At 38.3% G+C, this 21070-nt stretch overlaps 2 protein-coding genes across 2 annotated transcripts; one reads left to right on the top strand and one right to left on the bottom strand.

The window, feature by feature from the left end:
* Positions 1-1527: 1527 nt before the first annotated feature.
* LOC111337160 (uncharacterized) lies at positions 1528-5552 on the bottom strand. The gene is made up of 6 exons (XM_022943399.2): positions 5469-5552; positions 5316-5373; positions 4735-4865; positions 4368-4406; positions 3761-3802; positions 1528-2792 (listed from the first exon to the last, which is right to left on the bottom strand). The coding sequence occupies exons 1-6, from the start codon at positions 5539-5541 to the stop codon at positions 2719-2721; spliced, it is 417 nt and encodes a 138-aa protein (XP_022799134.2). The 5' UTR covers positions 5542-5552; the 3' UTR covers positions 1528-2718.
* A 1298-nt stretch (positions 5553-6850) lies between these two features.
* Positions 6851-20748, top strand: LOC111337157 (uncharacterized). The gene is given in 23 exon segments (XM_022943396.2): positions 6851-7029; positions 7248-7306; positions 7503-7581; positions 7790-7827; positions 7954-7996; positions 8604-8694; positions 9370-9442; positions 9779-9829; positions 9909-9974; positions 10531-10572; positions 10691-10744; positions 11381-11455; positions 11585-11661; positions 11983-12101; positions 12104-12138; positions 12527-12548; positions 12698-12735; positions 13254-13443; positions 13872-15118; positions 15855-15929; positions 16112-16169; positions 16677-18979; positions 19767-20748. Coding segments are annotated over 23 exon segments (5700 nt in total). The 5' UTR covers positions 6851-6965; the 3' UTR covers positions 20568-20748.
* Positions 20749-21070: the final 322 nt, after the last annotated feature.

Here is a 21070-nt window from a genome sequence, read left to right as displayed (position 1 = left end):
GGGGTAACGAAATAAATTGGATATATCAACAAAGTTGAAATGGTAAATTGGCCACCTTAAGTGGCCAATTTACCATTTCAACTTTGTAAAATTTGAAGGTTATTTCATACCATCCAAAGGAGAAAACTATTTGTCATGATTGGAGTAATTTGTTATACCTAGCAACACTGGAAGTTTGTGTGAATATTTCAAGGCTTTGTTATGTTAATAAGGATAATAATAATCTATAATAATAAATTTTTAAATAGTACTCAGACTTGAACCAGGACATAATTATAGGAAAATCTTACTTTATCCTTCTGCAGGTATCAGAGAAGCCAAAACGGCGAGAACGAAGCAGTAGAATGCAAAGGGCATGTTCCCAGTTAATGCCCGTTATAATTTTCTCGAGTCAGGCAATTTGAGCTAGCTGAACTTTAATCTGCGCTCAAATACACCTCATTCTTTCTTTATTTATAAGGTTGTCAAGGGTCATTGTTATGACTCTTGCCCCTTGGTATGTTGAGTTGGAGAACCCAATGCAGGCGTTCTTTGCCTTCAGCGCGCTAAAAGTTGTTTGTATTTTCGATCAAAGTGTGAGGAAATATGCTTAGAAATGTTAGATTGTAGTTGTACCTTTTTATTCAGCGGTCGTCACATGTACCTGTTCAGACACACAAGGTACTCGAGTACCATACCGTAAAAACGACATTTGGTAAATTCTCGCTTGTGCAACTTGAAGTTTGTTTGAATCTTTTCTTCTTTGGAAGCTTCGCTAACATGGTTTGTGTATAGAGATTACTCTGCGTTTACGATTTTTATTTACGAATTGAGCAATATAAGCCCTCAAGGATTTCATGGTAATTCAAACTCCCAAGTTTACAAGGCTAAAGAGCCAACCAAGGGGAAATATACATTAAATTTAATTTTACAGGTATTTGTATAGTTTCTCTTTACGTTTTCTGAAAGCTTAACCGTCAGTCGTCCTTTCGATCCTCGGTTAACCATTGGTGCTACAAGTACTTTCATATTTATCTATTATGCCAAAAAAAGTATTAAAATTAGCCTGACCAACATTTCTCTACAAGTGGTTAAATGAGTGCGAAAAAGATTTGAACATTCCCTCTTACTTTTTCTAACGCTTTTTTGTCAAAAATCTGCTATCCGGGTTTGCATGCCGACCTAGGCAGGAGTAAAAAAACATCGCCATGCTTTGAAAACTTTATCTACAGTCACAAAGACACGCGGGAGGTTGCAAGACTTGTCAAGGAGTTACAAACAAATCCCGATGTTTTGCTAGATTTGACTAAACTCACAAAGACACAGGAAGTTGCAAGTCCCGTGCAAGAGTCACATACAAATTCCGATGGTTTTCTAAATATGACTAAACTCACAAAGACTTCCGGAAGGTTGCAAGACTTGTAGAGGCACCATTACGCAAATAAAATGTTTTGATCATCATCTTGTCGTATGCTTTATCTTTCACCACACATAGCCGTAGCTTTTCAAATTCTACTCTTTTAGGAACTCACAAAAAGCTTCAGTACATTCAAATAACTTTAAAATTTTATTCTCAATCTATGCATATTTTTACAGCAATTATAATTTGCAGAATAAACTTAAATACTCAGAAGTGGCAGGGAGCTCGGTTCTAGCAACTTGAAATTTAAAATTTTGAAATGATTTTAAATTTAAGGAATAACAAATTAGCCCAAAACACGCTTCTTGCCCCCCAATTTGCCCTCTCACTTTTCGTGTTATCTTCAATCTCCCGTTTAGCTCCCTTAATTTTCCCTGGAACTTATTCGAAACTATTTTATGCTTTAGTTAGAAAACAGACGCTAACTGATCGTTTTGTCAATTGCCATCACCTTGTTTGTTGGATGATGTATGGATATCATTGGGAGGAATGACTTTGAAATTTCCCCCCCCCCCCCCCTTTGGTGGCTAAAAAGAATGTTCATTAGGAGTTCACTGCATTCAAAAAATAAATTATGACATGGCTGTTAAATGAGATTTAGTGCTAGATGAGTGTAAAACATCTCAATTGCACATTTCATTACCAGCAGTGTGAAGTGGTAAAATTGACTTTCTCACCTCCAGGATCTAAAATTTAACTCTCCTTATTGGTTATCATAGATTTCTTTGTGGGTTAGTCATGGGAATCTTTCATGATTAAATCCAAACAATATCCTTACTTGGGAGTTATCTTTGATAGTGTGTTCAAATGCAGACTATAATACCCTTGCAACAATGGATAGTAAGAGAGTTTGAAAACCCACATAATGGGAAAAAATCACGTTTGAAATAAGCTCTTCGTCAGAGATTTCAATTTTTTCTTCTACTCAAGAGAGGCCATAGTTCACCTCCACATCTCCCATGCATACTTTATTCTTATTTCATCAATTTTCCCTTCAGCCTTTCACATTTTTAAAAATAAACTTAGAAGCAAAATAACTTGGAAAGTGTTAAACTTGTATGCTACGCATGTAAAACATAATAAATAAACAAAATGGAAGATCTGTGCAACAACAAAACCTGAGAAATTGCAAAGCTCTAATTCAAATTGAGTAAAAGAAAAATAAATTACATCAGTCAGTTATTTTAGGCAGCTTTAATCAGAAAAGTTCTCTCCCCAAAGATTAGAAACAACTTTGGTTTCGCCAAGACGTTTATGAAGGAACAAGATGTACTTGACAATGGCAATATTTATATGTATGTCTTCATCTTTGGTCTTTGTTATTGTAATTGTTGCTGCTGCTGAAGGTGGTGGACACTTTCAAGGAAAGCATCCAAATCCACACCTGGCCAATCTAGAGAGAAACAAATTAATAATGAAAAGACAACATACTAATCATAACACTTCACAATTATTCGCCGAAGGCGAAGTGAATATTCACCAATAATCACGAGCCTGAGGTAAATAATTGTTTTAGTATAATTACTCAGGTGATTATAGAAATGAGCAAAGGAATGTTAAATTTTATTTGTCATTGTCACACGTCAGTGAACAACTGAGTGAGAGCCGCTCGCACGGACAACAGACTATTTCTCTTGTAAAAAGTCCCGTCTTTCATCCTGACCGAGACATAATTTTTGACAAATATTTACTCATCTTGTTGACCTCCATTGCCTCAAAGTCATTGGTAAATTCAGTTTGTTGTTGAAACCATTCTGTTAAGTAAATAAAGTGTTTCAAAAATTTAATGTAGTTGTTTTGATTCTATTCATGCATGTCGACATAAACAAAATTTTCCCAGGAATTTAAATGGTTTCTTTGTTACGTAGAGCACAATTTTCACACCTTACCTTTGAAGAGTGTCATTCCAAACTTTGTGGCGTGTTTGGTATTCCTCAGAATGGCATTTTCCTTTACTAAATTAATTTCCTCTTGAGACACATTGACAAAGACGCACGAGGCAGCCATTTTGAAAATTTGTCCTTCCGCTATAATCACCTTGCTCGAGGTGATTATAGCGGAATATGATGCTTTTTCGGCCAATAAGAGCATGATAATTTCTATAATCACTTGAGTAATTATACCTAAGACCTGTATCACTTGTTTATTTGTTTGATCTAATTTCAAGAACAAGGGGAACACTTGACAAGTCATGGAGAGTCTTTTTAGGAAGCCATAGAAAATGTTTAGTAATTTAGATATTGAGTAATTCGGCTTAACGTGGAACCAGTAAAAGAACAAGCTCCTTCAGGTAACTGATTTAAAAAATGTATGGATTTCTCCAGTTGTTGCTTGGGTCAATCTAAACATTATCAACCATACCTGGTTTATCTGGATTGCGATCAACGTATTGTGTAATTGTATCTAATGAAAAATTGCAACAAAATAAATTGTGATTAAGCTTATTGTCCACCTACTACAAAGCAATCACAAACATAAAAGATCTTTCTCTTGCTGAATATGTCTTAGCGGGAGCAAAATTTTCATTAAGATGCATGAACATAAGAAAAGGATTGAATATTTTCTTATGATTCTGATTATAAATGACACTGCTTACCTTTCAGAGGGATATTTAATCTGGCATACATAAACACAGTCATTAAGACATAGAAACTCTTTCTATTCTGGTTAATGGTTGCTCCAGTTCTAGTAATTTCTTGCTCTTGATATACTAAAATGGATTCTTTAAATTATTTATCTGAGCTTCATTTGTGTTTTCACTCGATAATAACCCTATTATGATTACATTATAATCATGAATGTACATGATCATTCTTACACCAGTGGGTGCCAAGCATGAGTAAAAGAGTATACCTTTTTGTACCTTAGTTTTGTTTGGTGCAGTTCATGTAAAAAAAAAAAGATAAAACACAAAAAAAGAACAAAAAATTTTTTCTGTTCAGTAACCTAAAGTACAAATCCTGCTCACCTTTTCTTGACTTTAACTCAGCTTCACACTTTCTCCATTCTGCAAGTGAAATATTCATAGCTGAAGTTAACTTTTAAAGAAGGTACATGTTGAGGTTATGATGTGATGTGCAGTCAGAGAAAGTGGTGCTGATGAAATCTTACAAAAGAGATTTTCAACAGAAAAACAAGCTAACAACAAAACCAGTATTGTAAAAACAAAGCCTTAACATTTTCAGTACAGCTACTGACAGCAGAATTAAGTCCTAATGTAATTCCAAAACCTTTCAGGAAATGTTCATATCTCTGAATTAATAAAAGATACTGATAATAACAATAATAATGAAAGAGTCATTACATTCCTTGTGATAAATCATTCATTACAGTACCTCTTTGTAAAAAATCTACATTCTTTTTAAATTCCAGATCTGCGGGACTTGCATTTGAATCTCTTTTAAGGGAGGCATAAGGACTGTTACCATTTACATGTGATGTACCGGGAGACCCTGATCTTAGAGGTCTGCAATATGAAGATACTCTTTCAGTGTTATTACTTTTAAAAGGTACGTTTTTCAGATCAGTTCAAATACATAAGGCCATGACCACAAACTGACGCTGCTGTCTTTCTTTTCTTTTATTCCCTTGCCCTGGTATATATCAGTATATGATTGTTTAAGCTTAACCATTCAATTCCTAAATAATTTATCAAGAAAAATGTTCTAGTAAAGTCCATTATTTAGTGCAAAAAACACCCAACTGAACTTTCATTTTGGTTCCGTACAAAATATTACAGCTTTGCGTAGTTTAGTTGAACAGTTGTTCTTCGAATTGCCAATAAATGAATGGTACGTATTAACAGACTCAAAAACTCTCTTCGGCGATTAAGACCTCTAAAAGTGTGTGGTTAAAGTTAACTTAACTTGACTCGACTCGAAATATAAACTGCATGATAGAAATGCAAATCACTTACTGTCTCCAATTCTGATCCAAGTGCCGCTCCTGGTGCCGCTCCTGCGTGGATCTGTGTCCTACATGAAGCAAAGTTAAGAATATGAATACCGTTTGTCAAATTGCCATAGCCATAAGATAAAGAAATCATTCAGCTAAAATAACGCCAAATTACCTTTTCTTTTTCCGTGTGACATACCAGGTGCCGCCATTTGTTTTCGCGTTCCCGATATCGCGGGCGCTTTCATAGTCACGCTATTCATCAAGACGAGGCTGAGTCATCGTTGTCATGTGAAGTCCAACTTTTATATGATCATGTGAGAAATTCTCAAAACAAAGCCCTTCGATGGAAAAGTTTGACCATCCTCACAACCTGTTTACCAGTTTAAGAGGAAGTATGAGAGATCCATAATTTTAATAGATCTGGAAAAAAATTCAACTCCCACTTCATTCATTTGATATCAAGCCCGTATGAGAGCTTTTATTGTTCAAATGACCGAGCGTTTTTATCCCTTCCCGTACCTCTGCAGCCCCGGCGATCCCTAAATTTCTCTGTAAGTAAGCGGCTGACTTTCGCCTCATACCAGGAACGATAGATGCAAAAATTCCCCTCAGAATGAGATGGTATCGAGCCGGTGTTGGAAATGCAATCAGGTCTAAATCGTATTCTTTTCTCATATTTAGGTCAGTGTCTAGATTGCAGTAAATGGTTTGAACCCGGGGGTAACATGTGAAGGTGTAGTCTGATCGTCCGGGTGAGTGTAGTCCTGAGAAGGACTGTTGTCGGTGGTAGTGACTGACGTTTCGACAACCTGTGCGGAAGTAATCATCAGACTATGATTGTTGTCAGTAGAATGATTGTAGAACATTCTACTGACAACAATCATTCACTTGACTCTGATGATGACTTCCGCACAGGTTGTCGAAACGTCAGACACTACCACCGACAACAGTCCTTCTCAGGACTACACTCACCCGGACGATCAGACTACACCTTCACAGTGTCTAGATTATTACCCATACCTTGCATGTACAATCATCTCTAAATTAAATAAGTAAAATTCCTGATATTTCTCTTCATAAAAAAGCCAGTCTCGCAGAAATTTTAAAGTTCTTGAGACTTAAGACTGAATTGAACGTAGGTTGTTCTAACGTGATCTGAACGATCTGAAATCAGGTAGGATAAGCCTGGCCTAAATGGTTCGGTATAAATGTAATCGAAAGTGTGTCGTAATTTAAAATGAATCAATATAAATTGATCGTAGAAATAAGGCTTCAAAAGTGCAGAGAATTCTGAAATATTTCGGAGAAAAACTTTTTTGGGTTTTGCTTCAATGTGGAATGCAATACGCGGCATCAGTTGGACTTGCGAAACAAGCCACCCTTGCCAACTTTGAAGGTTTTGGTGTACGTCTGTCTCAGTGGGTGATTCTCAGTGTATGTAACAAATAATTGTTAAAGAGGGTTCTTTGCATTGTAGTTTACCAAATTTCAACCGATATTTTGACTAGTTCCGCTAAATTAGTAAATGAATGCTGGGATAGGTTTAGGCACGTGACGTCATCGGAAGGGATCGCCATGTTGGATTTACTAAGCGTTTGAGACGATTGAGTCTAGATATCAAAAAAATTGATGAAGGGTTTTACAGATACACGAGGGACAACGCGTTAAAATGCCAAAAGAAGAGGAGAAGGAGTACCTTAAGATACTGGGAGTGGATAAATGTTCACCCGAAAGTAGGTTTTTCTGTGGTTATGTTTACCACTGTGCATCCTACAAGCGATTCACTATCTAGGAACTTCCGACTTGAAGTGGGCGATGGAATACACGCTTACTAACGAATTTAAGGCTAAAATATAGTTAGGTGTACTCCAAAGAAAATTTCTTTGAAGTTGTTATTTGTTGGTGCTTGTTATATTCGTCGGTTTACCCTGAATCGACCATTATTTTTCAGATGAATTCGAAATCAAGCGGGCATATAAGAAACTTGCACTCCAGTTTCACCCTGACAAGGTAAGGTTACGCTATATAGAATTTCATTTGTGCAGTCGTTGTTACTCTCTTTTTTTCAGCAAAAGTACGTCACTTTTCTTAAAAGTCTACCTTTATGTCTGTTATTTAGTATTTACATTCCAGCATTCTTTGAAACTTTCTCTTTGCCAAGTTGATAATTTAGTCTCACTCTGTTGACCTTGCTTTCACTTTTCAGAACCAGAGCGACTTCTCGGCAAGCAACTCAAAAAAGCAGTTCGATGAAATCAGCAAAGCTTTCGAATCTCTCACGTTAGGTAACAGCGATTTTAACTGTGCATTCAATTATTTGCAACTACAGATCATGGCAGTTTCATTAATTTGGTAGATCTGTTAATATGACTTTCTAATTTTGTATCTGGCCAGAATTGCGTGCCTTCCAATTATGTATGACTATTAAGTTTCAGACAGCGAAATCTTTGTTAGATTTTGCGTAATGTACCGTACTTTTTTTCTTTTACACAGAGTACAGAAACGATTCAAATCGACCAGACTACGATCAGGTAAAATTCATGTGATCCGTTTTATTCAAACTGAAGAGTTCTCCCTTGAGAGAATTCTTTATGATGTACGCTATTTTACACAAGATACAGTTATGTTGAACATGAAGGATTGGTATTTTTCTACAGATTTTCTTTGACTTCTTACGCGATATCTTTGACTGGAAAGAAGGTAAGTCGATTTGCAAAATACTTCCCTTGTCGCTGTACTCTTTAAGTGCAACGTTTGGTGTTACACATGTTTGGCTTTACCCTACTTAACACAATGTCATCCCTGCCACTAACAATCCAAGATTGACACGTAAACATTACACAAACCCCAACCGGAATCGGTTAACTCACGTATTGTTTAGCTGCAAACAAGCCATCCTATATTTAACAGATATTTTAATAAAAGTGTTGGTTTATATGAGAATTAATAATTTTTTCTTCGATGTTGTTGTAATGGATGGACTTCCTAGGAAATCTAGTTAAATCAATTAGCAGTCACGTTTTCATTAACTGTTCACTTAGACAGTATGAAGATCATGCAGCTTTTATTCTTGAGGTGGTCTCTGTAATATTTCAAGTTTTTCAAAAAAAATATTGACTCTTAGATTATTCTTCCATTTGTTTATGTAACAACTAGCTTTGTGCCTGTTTGTTTTTGTGCTCATAAGTGATTATGGGAGAGTGGTTATCATCAGTGATTGTTTGTATAATGTTAAAAATGTGTGAGAGTACTTTATATTCATAAATTAAGGTATGATTAAAACTTTTTTTTTTTTGTTCATCCCTAGATGCAGAAGGAGCTGGAACTAGTAACTTTCTTACATATTTCTGTAGTTCTAAGCAGCACCCATGTTCATCTGATGGAGATTTTGAGTCTAGGTGAGAATGAAGTATCATTGTTATTAGTCTTTTTAATAGCTAATTTTTTTTAATTTCTTTTATATGGATATTTCACCTCTCTTTAGGTATAACAGTGCCTTCCTTTTTACAGTGGATAACTGCTTTGTTCTTTTATTGTCTCTTACAGTGCTGTAATCGAAAAGTGATTTCGTCTTGCGCACTCCTCTTTTGTTTCCAAGTTACTTGTGAGAATTAACATTGCGTTAAAACAAATTTCTCGAGTTTATAGTCACATCTGTTGTGCTCTTTGGCTCCATGATGTTTTGTGGATATTGTACATACTGGTTGCCTTTGAGAATGTCAACTGAAATATTACATTCAAACTTCTATTTAACAATTATTCACAGAAGGCGAGGTGAATATCGTCGAATAATCCCTGAGACGAAGTCGAGGGGATTATTCTACGATATTCAACGAACCTGAGGCGAATAATTGTTTTAGTATAATTTCAGAGCTGAACAACAGAGAAATTTCCAAAATCATAAGATTTTAGCAACATTTATTAACATTTTATTTTAACATTTTATACAAACCGCATGGAGCGGTTTATAGTGTCATATAAGGAACCGCTCGACTAATCAGATTGCTGGAAATTCTTTGCTCAGCTCTGAAATTATACTAAATTGTGATACTTATACTTTTCTCATAAAACAGATACCCAGATACTGAAGAGGATGAGGACATTGATGGAGAGGGTGACTTGGATAGTATCATGGAGATCATCAAGGTAACATTTTGCTCATTATAGTTACTTCACGAGTGCTTGGTTTGTATGAGATTGATGACTAACCTATATCCTGGTTCACCTTAGGGCTAATACTCTTCCTTTTTTGTTTTTTTCATGTATTATTTTATTGATCTCCTAGCCTTTGTATTATTTCTCATACTTAACTTCATTATTATAACCCCTTTTAACCGTTATCTTTATCTTTTAACAGCTTATGGAAAATTGTATTTTTTCAGAAATATCTCATTCTAAAGATGAAATTTCAGTCTGATTTTGTTTACATGGTTCTTCATTGTTTTTAAATTCTAAGGGTATCTTTAACATTGTTTATATCAGAATCGCAAAAAGAAAGGCAAACCTGTTCCTGAAGAGTTCAAAGAAGAAAATGTAAGTGTTTGATAAAGCTAAAATGTTTGTTGTCTTTTATAGTCTTTCTGATATTGATTTGAAAAATTGTTATTTTTAGCTGATGGGTATGAAGAACAAATTAAATCAGCACAAAGAAGACATGAAGAGAGATGCAACTAAAAAGGTAATGAAGGGTTATAATTATGTTTGTTGCTTGAACCCTGACAGTTCTGTTTTGTGAAGAAAGTCATCAACATCAAATTATTATCTGGAAACATCATTAGGTCCTATTTGGCATGAAATGATAAAGAATATTGCGCGCCCCCCCCCCCCTCCCTGCTGAATGGGATGCTGGTCCATATCAAGGTTCCCCTTAACATTTCATCAGGCTTCCCTGACAATTCACAGGTATCCGTTAAAACTCCTGGGTTGAGAGGGGCAGTGGGAGAATAAAGTGTCTTGGCCGGCAACGTAACTAGTCCGGCCAGGTCTCAAAACCCTGACCTCTCAAGCCAGAGTTCAGTGTAGTGACCAAAAGGCCACTGAGTCTCCCCCAACATACATATCCTACTACACTGATCATCCCAGCCTGTGTATTTATTTTTCCAACAATTTTGACATCTCCAGAATTTGCTGGCTTATCTTTTCTGTACTGTCTTACTACATGAACTTGTAACTTAGAGATTTTCAAAATTGTAGTCCTCTCTGTTCATTAATATCTTGTCCTTTGCAATTTTCAGCAGTCAAGCAAGAAAGGGAAAATGCCTGTACCTGTGGCAAAGGTTGGTACCTAGTGTGAAAAAGAATGATCACTTCTGGTTATATACTGGCAGTGGTTGAAATCTTCTGACAGTAAAAAGTGTCGTGTTTATTAATAATGTTTATCAACCTCATTCTCAGCCAAAACCTAAGAGCAAGAAACAACTGCAAGCTGAGCAGCGACGGAGAGAAAAAGTTAGTAGTTCTTGTTGTATGTATTTTGTTGTAGGTAGTCCTTGCTGTATGTCTTTTCCAGGGTTCTTGTGAAGAGCTGGTAACTGGTTATTTTTAGTGGCTGTTCAAGTAAATGTTATGGCCTATTTCACTGAGACCTGGGACTGAAATATTTACTGAGGTTATCCAATGATTTTTAAAATTTTTTGGGAAAAGTATCTCTTTCTCCTTCCAATCAATGTTGTGAAGATATCTATCGCATGTTACTGGTTTGAAAATACACCATATGTTAAAGAAATCCTGCTTTTTTGACCAAATTCGTCCCTCACAGTCACCTCGTAAAATGACCTCCGCCATGTTTTCCATTCCATTCTTCTCACGACCAAGTGAAAAGGCCCAGCATTTATTTAGAAATGTCACAGTTTGCAACATGGTGTCCACACGTGGAAAACCTACCCCTAGACCCCGGTGGGGGCCTATGCGGCCCAGCATGGGGAAAGGTAACAAAGTTACCTGCTATTTCTTACTTTTTACCTCCTATGAAAACTTAAGCAAGAACCCTGCTTTTCTAGTCTTGACAATAATATACCCTTAATAAAGTCTTCAGACTTTTGAGTCAATGCAAAAGCTGTTCTCTGTAATTGTTCTGCTATGTAGGAAATGGAGAAGATTGCAGTGGAATTAGAGGAAAAGCGGAAAGAAGAAGAGGAAAAGGAAAAACAAAGGAAACAGGTGTGTAGGTTTGTTTCAGAGCATGTGTATTAGATAGGTGTCAATCAGCCAGAAAAATGAGCTCCAGACAATAGTCTAAATGCATCCTATACTTTCCATGAAAAACTCAAACTTCCTTTCCATTTTTAGCTGGAGGTTGAGAAACAAAAGCGCCTGGAAGAAGAGAGAATTAAAGCACAGAATGAGGAGAGGAAAAGGCGGGAAAAGTAAGATTACATTGTTTGTCTGTTTTAACCCTTTCACTACCAAGATCTCATTAGCAATTCTCTTTACACTCAGCTATACAATTCATATGATGTTGATTCAGAGAATTTGGTATTGGATCAACTTGTAATCCCATAATTGATATTTTCTGTATTCCCATCACTTGCCCCGGGAGAAATTCTGTCTCGGTCACTCATGAGAGTTAAAGGGGTTTTAAAACACTCTTTAATGTATCTTTCTTTTTCCTGTGACCAAGCTGTCTAGCTTTCCTAATTATCATGGCAATTGAAGAACATCTCCCTTTCATTTAAATTTGTTTTTAGGGAACAAAAAGAACGGGAAAGACAACAGAAGCTTGAGCAAGAGAAAGAGGAGAAAAGACGTCGTCAGCAGGAAGAGGAGAAAAAACGAAGAGAAGAGGAAGAAAAAAGGAAGAAAGCTGAAAAGAGAAGGCAGAGAAGGAAAAGGCAGCCAGAAAGGTTCATAATTTTCTCACTCAAATTAAAAGTCATTTCAAGTTGTCTTGAATCAGTTAAGTCAACAGCCTTAATCTACTTGTCTAAGAAGATTGTTATTCATCTTTTGCATGTGTTATTGGACATTTCAGTTTGATATCTATAGCATTTGATGTCTTGGTTGTGAATGTGCTTTAACCTACAGTTCAGAATGTAAGGTTAACGTGAATTTGTCAGATTTGTATCAGCTTATGCAAGGTGCAGCATCTGACGATGATGGTGTGGGCATCATTTTCCAAGACATTTTATAAATACTTGCAATTTGGTTCATCAAACCCAAAGTATATAAACTTACATAAGATTTAATATGGTACAGTACATCAACTCACTAGTTTTCTTTGTTATTTTGCAGGCTGCTCAACAAGCTGCAAAAGGTATGATTGTGAATTTTGGCAAAGCATTTAATTGGCCCGTCATACATGGTTTTCTTTCTTTATTTATAAATATCTTTTTTTATTTTCAACTCTTAGAAATGTTACTTTTATTTTTACAAGGCTCTAATTTATAACTGCATTATTTTCAGAAAAAGAAGACAAAGAGAAAGCGGCAAACAAAAACCAGGTAAACATTGAATTTATCAGTTTCATTTTTCTCCTTGCCTTCCATACAAAGTTGTGAATTAGATAATAGACAAATGTTTCCACAGAAATGCAGATTAAGGTATTAAAGTATAATTTTTCATGAGCATCTAAAGAATCTTGCTTTCATCCTTTACTTTATTGTGTGTTCATCTGTTGTTCAATAATGGATAAGAAGTCTAAAACTTTTCTTAGGAACTAAACTGAGTGTTCTGCATCGATAAAGCAACAATTTTTAAGAGAAAAATAACAGCAGTGACAATATAAAAATGATATATTTATTCGCTGAATGATGGTGCAAACAAATTGAAATTAACTTTTGTAGGAAAGATTTAATGTAGATAGGAAGTGTTAGGGTATATTTACCATGTCATGTTCAGGAAATTTTGGGGAGAGAAGGGAATTTTTGCACATGGTATCTGTGCCAGCTGTATAGATTCTAGCAGTTCTTCAGACAAAATAGGTGAATTTTGCCTTACACTTTCATGTTTACTGCTATAGAGCATGAAGAGACTACAACAACAGCAGAGAACAGATCAGCAACAATACCCAAGAGAAATCCCACCAAGGTTCCAAAAGAAATTGAAACAACAGCAGCAACAATCACAGTATCAAATGACTTCACAACAAATGCAGCAACAACAGTCACTTCCACAACAAACCAAACCTCAACCAAAGCAGCCTCCTGCAGGTGACTAGTAGTACAATATAATGCTGACATGGAATTGTTAAAAAAAGTTATTTTGATTGCTTTTGGTTTTGACAAAGGAAAAAAGGCTTGGTGTTGAGAACAATATGAATACATGTATAACAAAACTTGGGCTATCTATAGGAAATAAATGTCCTATTGAAATCCCTATTTTTCAACACTTTCTAAGAAAGAACTGATTTTGAAGACTCTATTTGATCAGTTTGATGAAGAAATTTTCATAATTGTTATTGAATCAAAGACTTAGGGTCACCTTAGTGACTTTCCAACTGGTAATTGTTTGGAAACACTGCTATTATTGTTTACTTGTGAATAAAATGTTCTAAATGATAATTGCATTTTGCACACAAAATACAAATTATGATGTGTGATAGTGGGCCTTTAATGTCAGGTATATTTTTTTAAATTAGTTGGCAAGAAGAAGGATCCTAATCGTTTTGGAGCAAAAGAATTTGCAGACATGATAGACCCAGTGGATGACTCAGGCTGGTCACAATCTGCCCCTGTAAAGGGGTCAGGTTGGGGTAATTCACTGGAAACTTGGGAAGATGCAGACAAGTGGGGTAGTGAGGATCGACAGTGGGGAGATAAGGAAGGGACGTGGGATAAACTTGTTGTGGATGGAGGAGATAAAGACACTTGGCCTAATGTAGGATCAAAAGGAGCAATAGGTGAAAAGATAAAAACTTCCTCATTGGATGCTGGCTCTGAAAAGGGTCAGTATTCAGCAGAATCTTCCCCTAAAACTTCTGTTTCTTCTTTGTCTAATGCACTTATCTTGGACAATTCAAATTCTACTCAAGGAAATGTCAATGCTAATATGGACAAAAAGTCTTTGGAAACTAGTAATTGGCCTGGGACTTCAACAACATCATCTGAGAATTGGGATGTCATTGATGAGTCAATTGATCAAGCTATTGATGCTGCTGAAGCAGCGACGGCAAAAGACAATGGAGGACTTGAGGCAGGCTGGGGTGCAGTAGCCAAAGGGGGATTTGGAGGGCTAATGGGAAATAGTTCAAGCTGGGAGAACAGCTTAATTGCAAAGGACTCAGTGTCTTTAGGGCACAGTCATGACACAGGAAAAGGAGAGTTTGTGAACACTTCACATGTATCTGAGAATCCTAGCTGGAACAAAACACCTGGAAAGGGTGTCAAACCTAAAGTTCCAACAACATCAACAGTGGTTACTAGTAATTTGACAACGTCATGGGGTGGTACCCCTGCTGAGACTAATACTAAATGGACTGAACCTCATGCTACTGCGGATGGACTCTCAAATTCCAAGTCAAGTAAACCACCTCTTTTGGATTCTAATTCTATTTCTAAATCAACTGGTGATGATAAATGTGAACAAACTGTAACTTCAAACTCTGGTACTAAACCATCATCTGGCTGGGGTGAAGTACCTGCATCTAATTCATCTAAATGGGGATCTTCTGCAGATATCACAGGTACCTCTTGCTGGGACAGTGTAGTGTCAAAATCAGACACAACTTCTGATCTTAAAACTGTTAGTAGCAGCAAAGTTTCACAGTGGTTAGAAAGTACAGGAGTGTCACTAGCAGATTTAGAATGGGGACAAGAAAATGTGGACAATGATGAAGGATCTGAAGGATCTCTGGATGGGTGGACTACAGCATCCAAAAGGAATAGGGTAAGAAATGTCCCTTATTTGAATTTGACTACTACAGTCAAATCCCTTTAACTTGAACCTTCATGGAAAGCTAAAATAGGTTGAACATACAGGAACTGTAGCTAAATGTGCCCTAATGCAAAAAAATGACAAAAATTACATGGCTGCTTCAAAATAAATTTCAGTAAATGTTTTGGACTGCAATACCTTGTTTGTTTTGATTTGGCAAACATGGTTCAACATGGTTCAAGTTATTGAGGGTAAAAATATGTAGTAAATGACCTGAAGGGAAACAAAGATTGCTTCAAGTTAGTGGAAGGTTCGAGTTATGGAGGATTCCAATCAACAAGGGCAAAATTGCTGTAAATGCACGATGGAAATCCAGGGGGAATTGATTTTGGTTCTAGTTAGTGTGAGGCTCAAGTTAGGCAGGTGTAAGTTATGGGGATTCAAATGTATGTTGTAACTGTTCAATAGTAGATAGGGAGTCAAGTGAGTAAGCTTTATTGCAGTTGTTAAGGTTTTTTTTACTACATTGTGTGAAGTTTAGTCAGTATGATCATTAGTTATGGGAAAGCAGATTATTTCAAGTAGGAAGAACTATTGGACTAAATTTCAATGGCCAGAGCTCTTTTACTGGAAAATGGAGAATGGTCTCCAGGGACTTGATGTTTTACTCTTGCCACTACACATTGTTAAGGAAATTCTGGATGGTTGCTGACCAGAAAGTATTGTTTATACTCTCGATACATTTTAGGCTCCCAAACCAGCTAATGACTCGAATGCGTGGATGAACAGATCTCTCAAACAACTGTTAGACATGGGTTTCAAGGTAAGTGATGTCTTACGCACATTATACAAATAGTGTGTTTACCCCATTTTGATAACTTGACAACGTTCTTTAAGAGATATGCGTGATTGTGTTTTCAAATATATTTCCTTTGTTTAAAACAGTAATGATTGTCCCAGCTGAAATTGTTTCTTTTTGAGTGTTATGTCTCTCATTTTGTGCAGCAAGAGGATGCTGAAAAAGCTTTGAAGGCAAATCATATGAACATCGAGAGTGCAATAGGTATGCTTATCTGTCTTAATTTTATTGTAAGGTCTTTCTTTAATGCAAAAACTTCAGAATCCCTTGTGGTCCTTGACTAAACCAATTGAATGAATACTTAACAGGATTTTCATGGGGAATTTCACTTAAAAAAATTCGAAAGGGGTGAAGTGAACATGAAAGAAAAAAAATGAAAAATTACAAAGAGACGGATAGTCTGAAATAGTTGATTAGTAACCTGTTACCATCCACAGACTGTCCGCTTATTGAATGCGTATTCCTTTCCCACTAATTTGTTTTCAGTCTTTACCACTCTCCCTTTCAAAATACAGACCTTTATCCAACACCTACCCCCCTTTTCGGACGTTGTGCTCTTGTACCCCAAAGATATGCGAACAGATTTTTCCAACTGATGACAGTTCATTTTTGTGATGGCCAGTGTTAAGAATTTTGTAACAGCTGATTAACTGATTGCGATCAGAAGGTCAGAGAGAACATTCATAACGTTATTTTTTGCTGTGTTTTCAGGGGACCTTCTTGCTATGAACATGAATGAAAACAGGGAACAGTCTGTATCAGTTCCACCTGGAAAACTACAAGAACCCGATCCAGCAGAGGCAGCAAGAATCCAACAGCAACAGCAGCAGCAATGTCAGGGTAAACTGAACCGCAAACAACGGAGGAAACTTCAACAGCAACAGCAAGCTGAGCAACAAACTCTAGAATCAAAAACGGAACAAAAACAAGGACAAAATGAAGTTACAGTTTCTAAATCTGTGACTCAAACTAATGAATCTGTTCCTAAGCCTGCAAGTGAACAACAAAACAAGACTTCGGAAACTCAGTCAACTACTAAAGCAGAGGATGCACAACAAGACTCTAAAACAAAAGTTTCTACAACTTCAACAAAAACTGAAAAACCTCCATTATCTGTAACTGGGGCAGCAAAGCCCACAAATGGGCAATTGCAATTGCCCAGCAATGGCAAAAGAACTGGTCCACCATTAGTACCTCCCGCCCAGAACCCAGGTGTTCAGGGCCCATTGAGACCAACTCTTGCCCATCCATTACTTCATCCTCAGTTTGTGCAACAGTTTCATTTGCAGCAGCTGAGAATGGCTCAGGGAGGTCTTCTTCAGTCTCCATTCACCCCTCAGCAGATTGCTATGCTTCAGCAGATAGCTCAACTTCAACTTGTTCAACAGCGCTTGGCTGCACAGTCTGTTGCCCAGCAACACTTAGGGCAGAAACAACAGGTAGTGCCTCAGCAGCAACTGTATCAACAGCAACAGCAGATTGCACTCATGATTGCTCAGATGCAACAGCAAGTTCTGCAGCAGCAGCCTGGTTTGGCTGGGAGACATCCTGCATTACCATTTACTGCAGTACAACAACAACAGCAGCAATCTCTACTACAACAGCAGCAGCAACAGCAGTCTCTCAATGCACAACAGAAGGGTAATAAAGCCACAGCTAATGACAAACCAACAACTGAGGCACCAACGAGCAAGATAACAGACAATGTTAAGTCCCAGCCCAGTGAACCGTCTGCTGTGCCTCCTGTGACAACAGAAGAACAACCCAAGCAACCTTCCCCAGTGACTCAATCGAGGCTCACACAGTGGAAGCAGCCCTTGTTACATGAACCTTCATCAGCATCAGTCACTCAGTCCTCCGTCACCAGCAGCACATCTGCTTCAGTGGACTCTAAACCTCAGACAATATCAGCTCCTTCACAGTCATCTTCAGGTGTGCCAGCCAGTGTGGTATCAGCTCCATCCATTTCAACCAGTGATCTATCTGATTCCTCAGCTCCGAACAGCAACAATGTTTCTCCACGGGCACGAATTCCTGATCCAGTTTCTAGTAGGTGGGGTGTGGATGCTGGTCCCAAGCTGTCCGCAGACCCACCTGAATTTAAACCAGGTGTACCATGGCGCCCTGCTCCAAAGAGTGACAAAAGAGAAGAGGTCAGAGATAGTGTTTCTCCTAACACCGTAGAAAGCACCAGTCGTCCATCTTCCACTATTGACTCCTCATCAGATAGCTGGTCGAATTTAGGAAACCAAACTGTCAGTGCACCCAGCAGCATACAGCTTGGAAGCAATGTAAAGATAGCAGACAATGTTGTCAGTACCACTGCAAATTCTTCCTTCTCAGGAATGTCAACCAATAATAATACATTCGAGTCAAGTCAAATCGACTTTGGCTTAGGCTCTACACCATGGCAGGATAACCTAAAAGCCCCAGCCCCACCTCCACAAGGGACAAGCAGATCTGCAGGATCCAGTGCTGCATCACTTTTGAGACCACCCCCTGGGTTGGGGTCAGACACCACCCTGCCCGAATCCCCTCTTTTTGATGAGGAGCCCCCAGCTTGGTTGAAAAGCTTGATAGATGGTTCAAGTCTTGGAGGCGATAAAACCCAGCCTGAGTTTCAATTCAGTCGCTTTGGGTTTGCTAATAGTTCAACACCATGGAGTGCAAGAGATAGTAGTACCCAGCCGTTTAGTCCTTTGACACCCAACCCTCAACCTTGGGCTGCTGTCGGGGGTCCTGCTCCTACTCTGTCATCGTCGGCATCAGCTGTAACTATAGCAACAAGTGAAAGCCGTAGTGGAAGTGTGAGCACAACTGAGCCATCATCTTTGCAAAACTCAGGGATCATCTGGTCAACGAATCAACCCATTCCGAGTGCTGAGGAGAAGCTGCCAGGGAGTTTACCTGGAACATCTGTTCCTCCGGTATCTGTATCCAGCGGTGTTGCTCCTTTTAGGAATGCTGTCAGTTCCATGTCAACTTGGTTAGTGCTGCGCAATTTGTCACCAAGGGTGAGTTTTGAACTTCCTTTGTCGAGTTCATTAAAATACTTTCTTGTCACTGAAAGCCAGTTAAGGCGATGCAACAGAAAATTATTGGGAACTAACTTTTTTTATCGTCCACTCTCTTAGCAGATAAATTATGAAAATAATTTAACTGTCAATTGAATGAGATGCAATGAATATATGAAGATCATATATATATATTTTTTTCCTTTTTTTTTTTTTTTTTTTTTTGAACTGCGGTATTACATACGTATGATGCACGATCCTCGCAGTAGATAGCGCTATTTAAACAATAGCGAAAATCAGACCTGAAAAAAAATCAGGCCTGTATGGGACTCGAACCACTGACCTCTGCGATACTAGTGCAGCGCTCTACCAATTGAGCTAACAAGCCAACTGGGAGCAGGCCGTTAAGCTGATTCGTAATAAACCCGTGAAAGTGGTAAATGAGATACAAAAAAAAAAATATATATATATATATGATCTTCATATATTCATTGTATCTCATTTACCACTTTCACGGGTTTATTACGAATCAGCTTAACGGCCTGCTCCCAGTTGGCTTGTTAGCTCAATTGGTAGAGCGCTGCACTAGTATCGCAGAGGTCAGTGGTTCGAGTCCCGTACAGGCCTGATTTTTTTCAGGTCTGATTTTCGCTATTGTTTAAATAGCGCTATCTACTGCGAGGATCGTGCATCATACGTATGTCAATTGAATGTTATCTGCTGTATAGAAGAATTAGCAGTTAGAGAAACGTATGACAATCGTTGGATGATCTTGTCTCGCTCGCAGATGGACCCCAAGACGCTCCGTCCTATGTGCGAGAGGCATGGACCACTGCTCACGTTCCAGTTGAACCTTCGCCACGGGAACAGCTTGATTCGTTACGGCAGCATGGAAGAAGCTGCAAAAGCGAGAGCAGTATTGAATGGCATGATTTTGGGTGGCTCCCAGGTGGCAGCAGACTTCGCCACAGACAGTGACATCGGATCCTTCTTTGAGCAAACCATGGATTGGAGTGCAAACCCTTTCCCCAGCAACACGTATGGTAATCAGTGGTCTTTTCAGAACGTGCTTGGTTCTGCGGTAACCTCGGACAATATTCAATCCACAACCAAAGCACCGATTGGCAAGGTCTTACCCGGAGTACCAAGCACTGAACAGCCCGCCCCTAAAGTAAATAACCCACCTCATGGAATGCAGTGGGGATCTACAATAGGGACATTGCCCTCGCCCTCGCAGGGCCTTGTTATTGGCGAACAGTCTAAGGTCAATGCCCCCAGCCCTCAGTGGGCAATTGGCCCACAGGGAAGCGAACAGCCTGGGGCAAAGTCTAACACTGCAGCGCCCAGTGTACCGTGGGGTAGTGTACCTGGCCACGCACCAGCACCGTCTTACTTGTGGGGCTCGGGCCCTTCGCAGCAAACTGCTCTTGGAGGGAACTTTTCCCAAGTACCCAGTATGTGGTCCTTTCCAGCTGGAGTCCAACGTGATGTGGAACCTCAGTCAGGATCAGGGGATGGGCTTGTTAGTCCCTCCATGACGACATTCCTTCCGCCCGGCCTGCTGAACGGAGGGGGAGATTCAGTATGAATTGTGAATTGTGTTCATGAACTGAGAATCACAAAGCCTCTGCGTTTTTCACTTTGTAGTTTTATCGCTTACATGTGCGTTTGTTTCATGTGTTGTTTTGTGTGTTGGCCCTGAAAATGGGTATTCTGTGTATCTACATGAATGTTTCAATATTGATTAAAGTCTCATGCTATTTGAAGAAGTTCGTCTTTTGAAAGTTATTGAAATACACTGGGGGCTTTTACACTTGATAACCCGATCAGAGACTTCTTGATTTAAACACGTCATCTGTAGGGTCCCATTAAGACGCCTCTCACCCCCTCTTCCCATTCGAGATTGGAAAAGACTTGGCGTAGAGCACAGCTGAGTACACTTCTGATCGACGCATAGCCAACGTTTTAACAAAGATTTAGTAATACAATGACATGTAAAAACGAACGATATAATATCCCGACGTTTCGGCGACTTCATGACGCCATTATCAAGGGTACGAATGAAAATAAATTAACAAATGCGAGTTCAAG

This window comes from Stylophora pistillata, chromosome 10 (genome assembly GCF_964205215.1).
Source record: "Stylophora pistillata chromosome 10, jaStyPist1.2, whole genome shotgun sequence".
Taxonomy (NCBI): Eukaryota; Metazoa; Cnidaria; class Anthozoa; order Scleractinia; family Pocilloporidae; genus Stylophora; species Stylophora pistillata.
This window is presented reverse-complemented; position numbering and strand designations above follow the sequence as displayed.

Coding starts and splice junctions, on each gene's coding strand:
- LOC111337160 (XM_022943399.2), bottom strand. CDS start 5,541: ATGAAAGCGCCCGCGATATCGGGAACGCGAAAACAAATGGCGGCACCT. Junction 4,866..5,315: donor TTGGATCAGAATTGGAGACA/GTAAGTGATTTG, acceptor TTCATATTGCAG/ACCTCTAAGATCAGGGTCTC. Junction 3,803..4,367: donor TGAGTTAAAGTCAAGAAAAG/GTGAGCAGGATT, acceptor ATTTTTCATTAG/ATACAATTACACAATACGTT.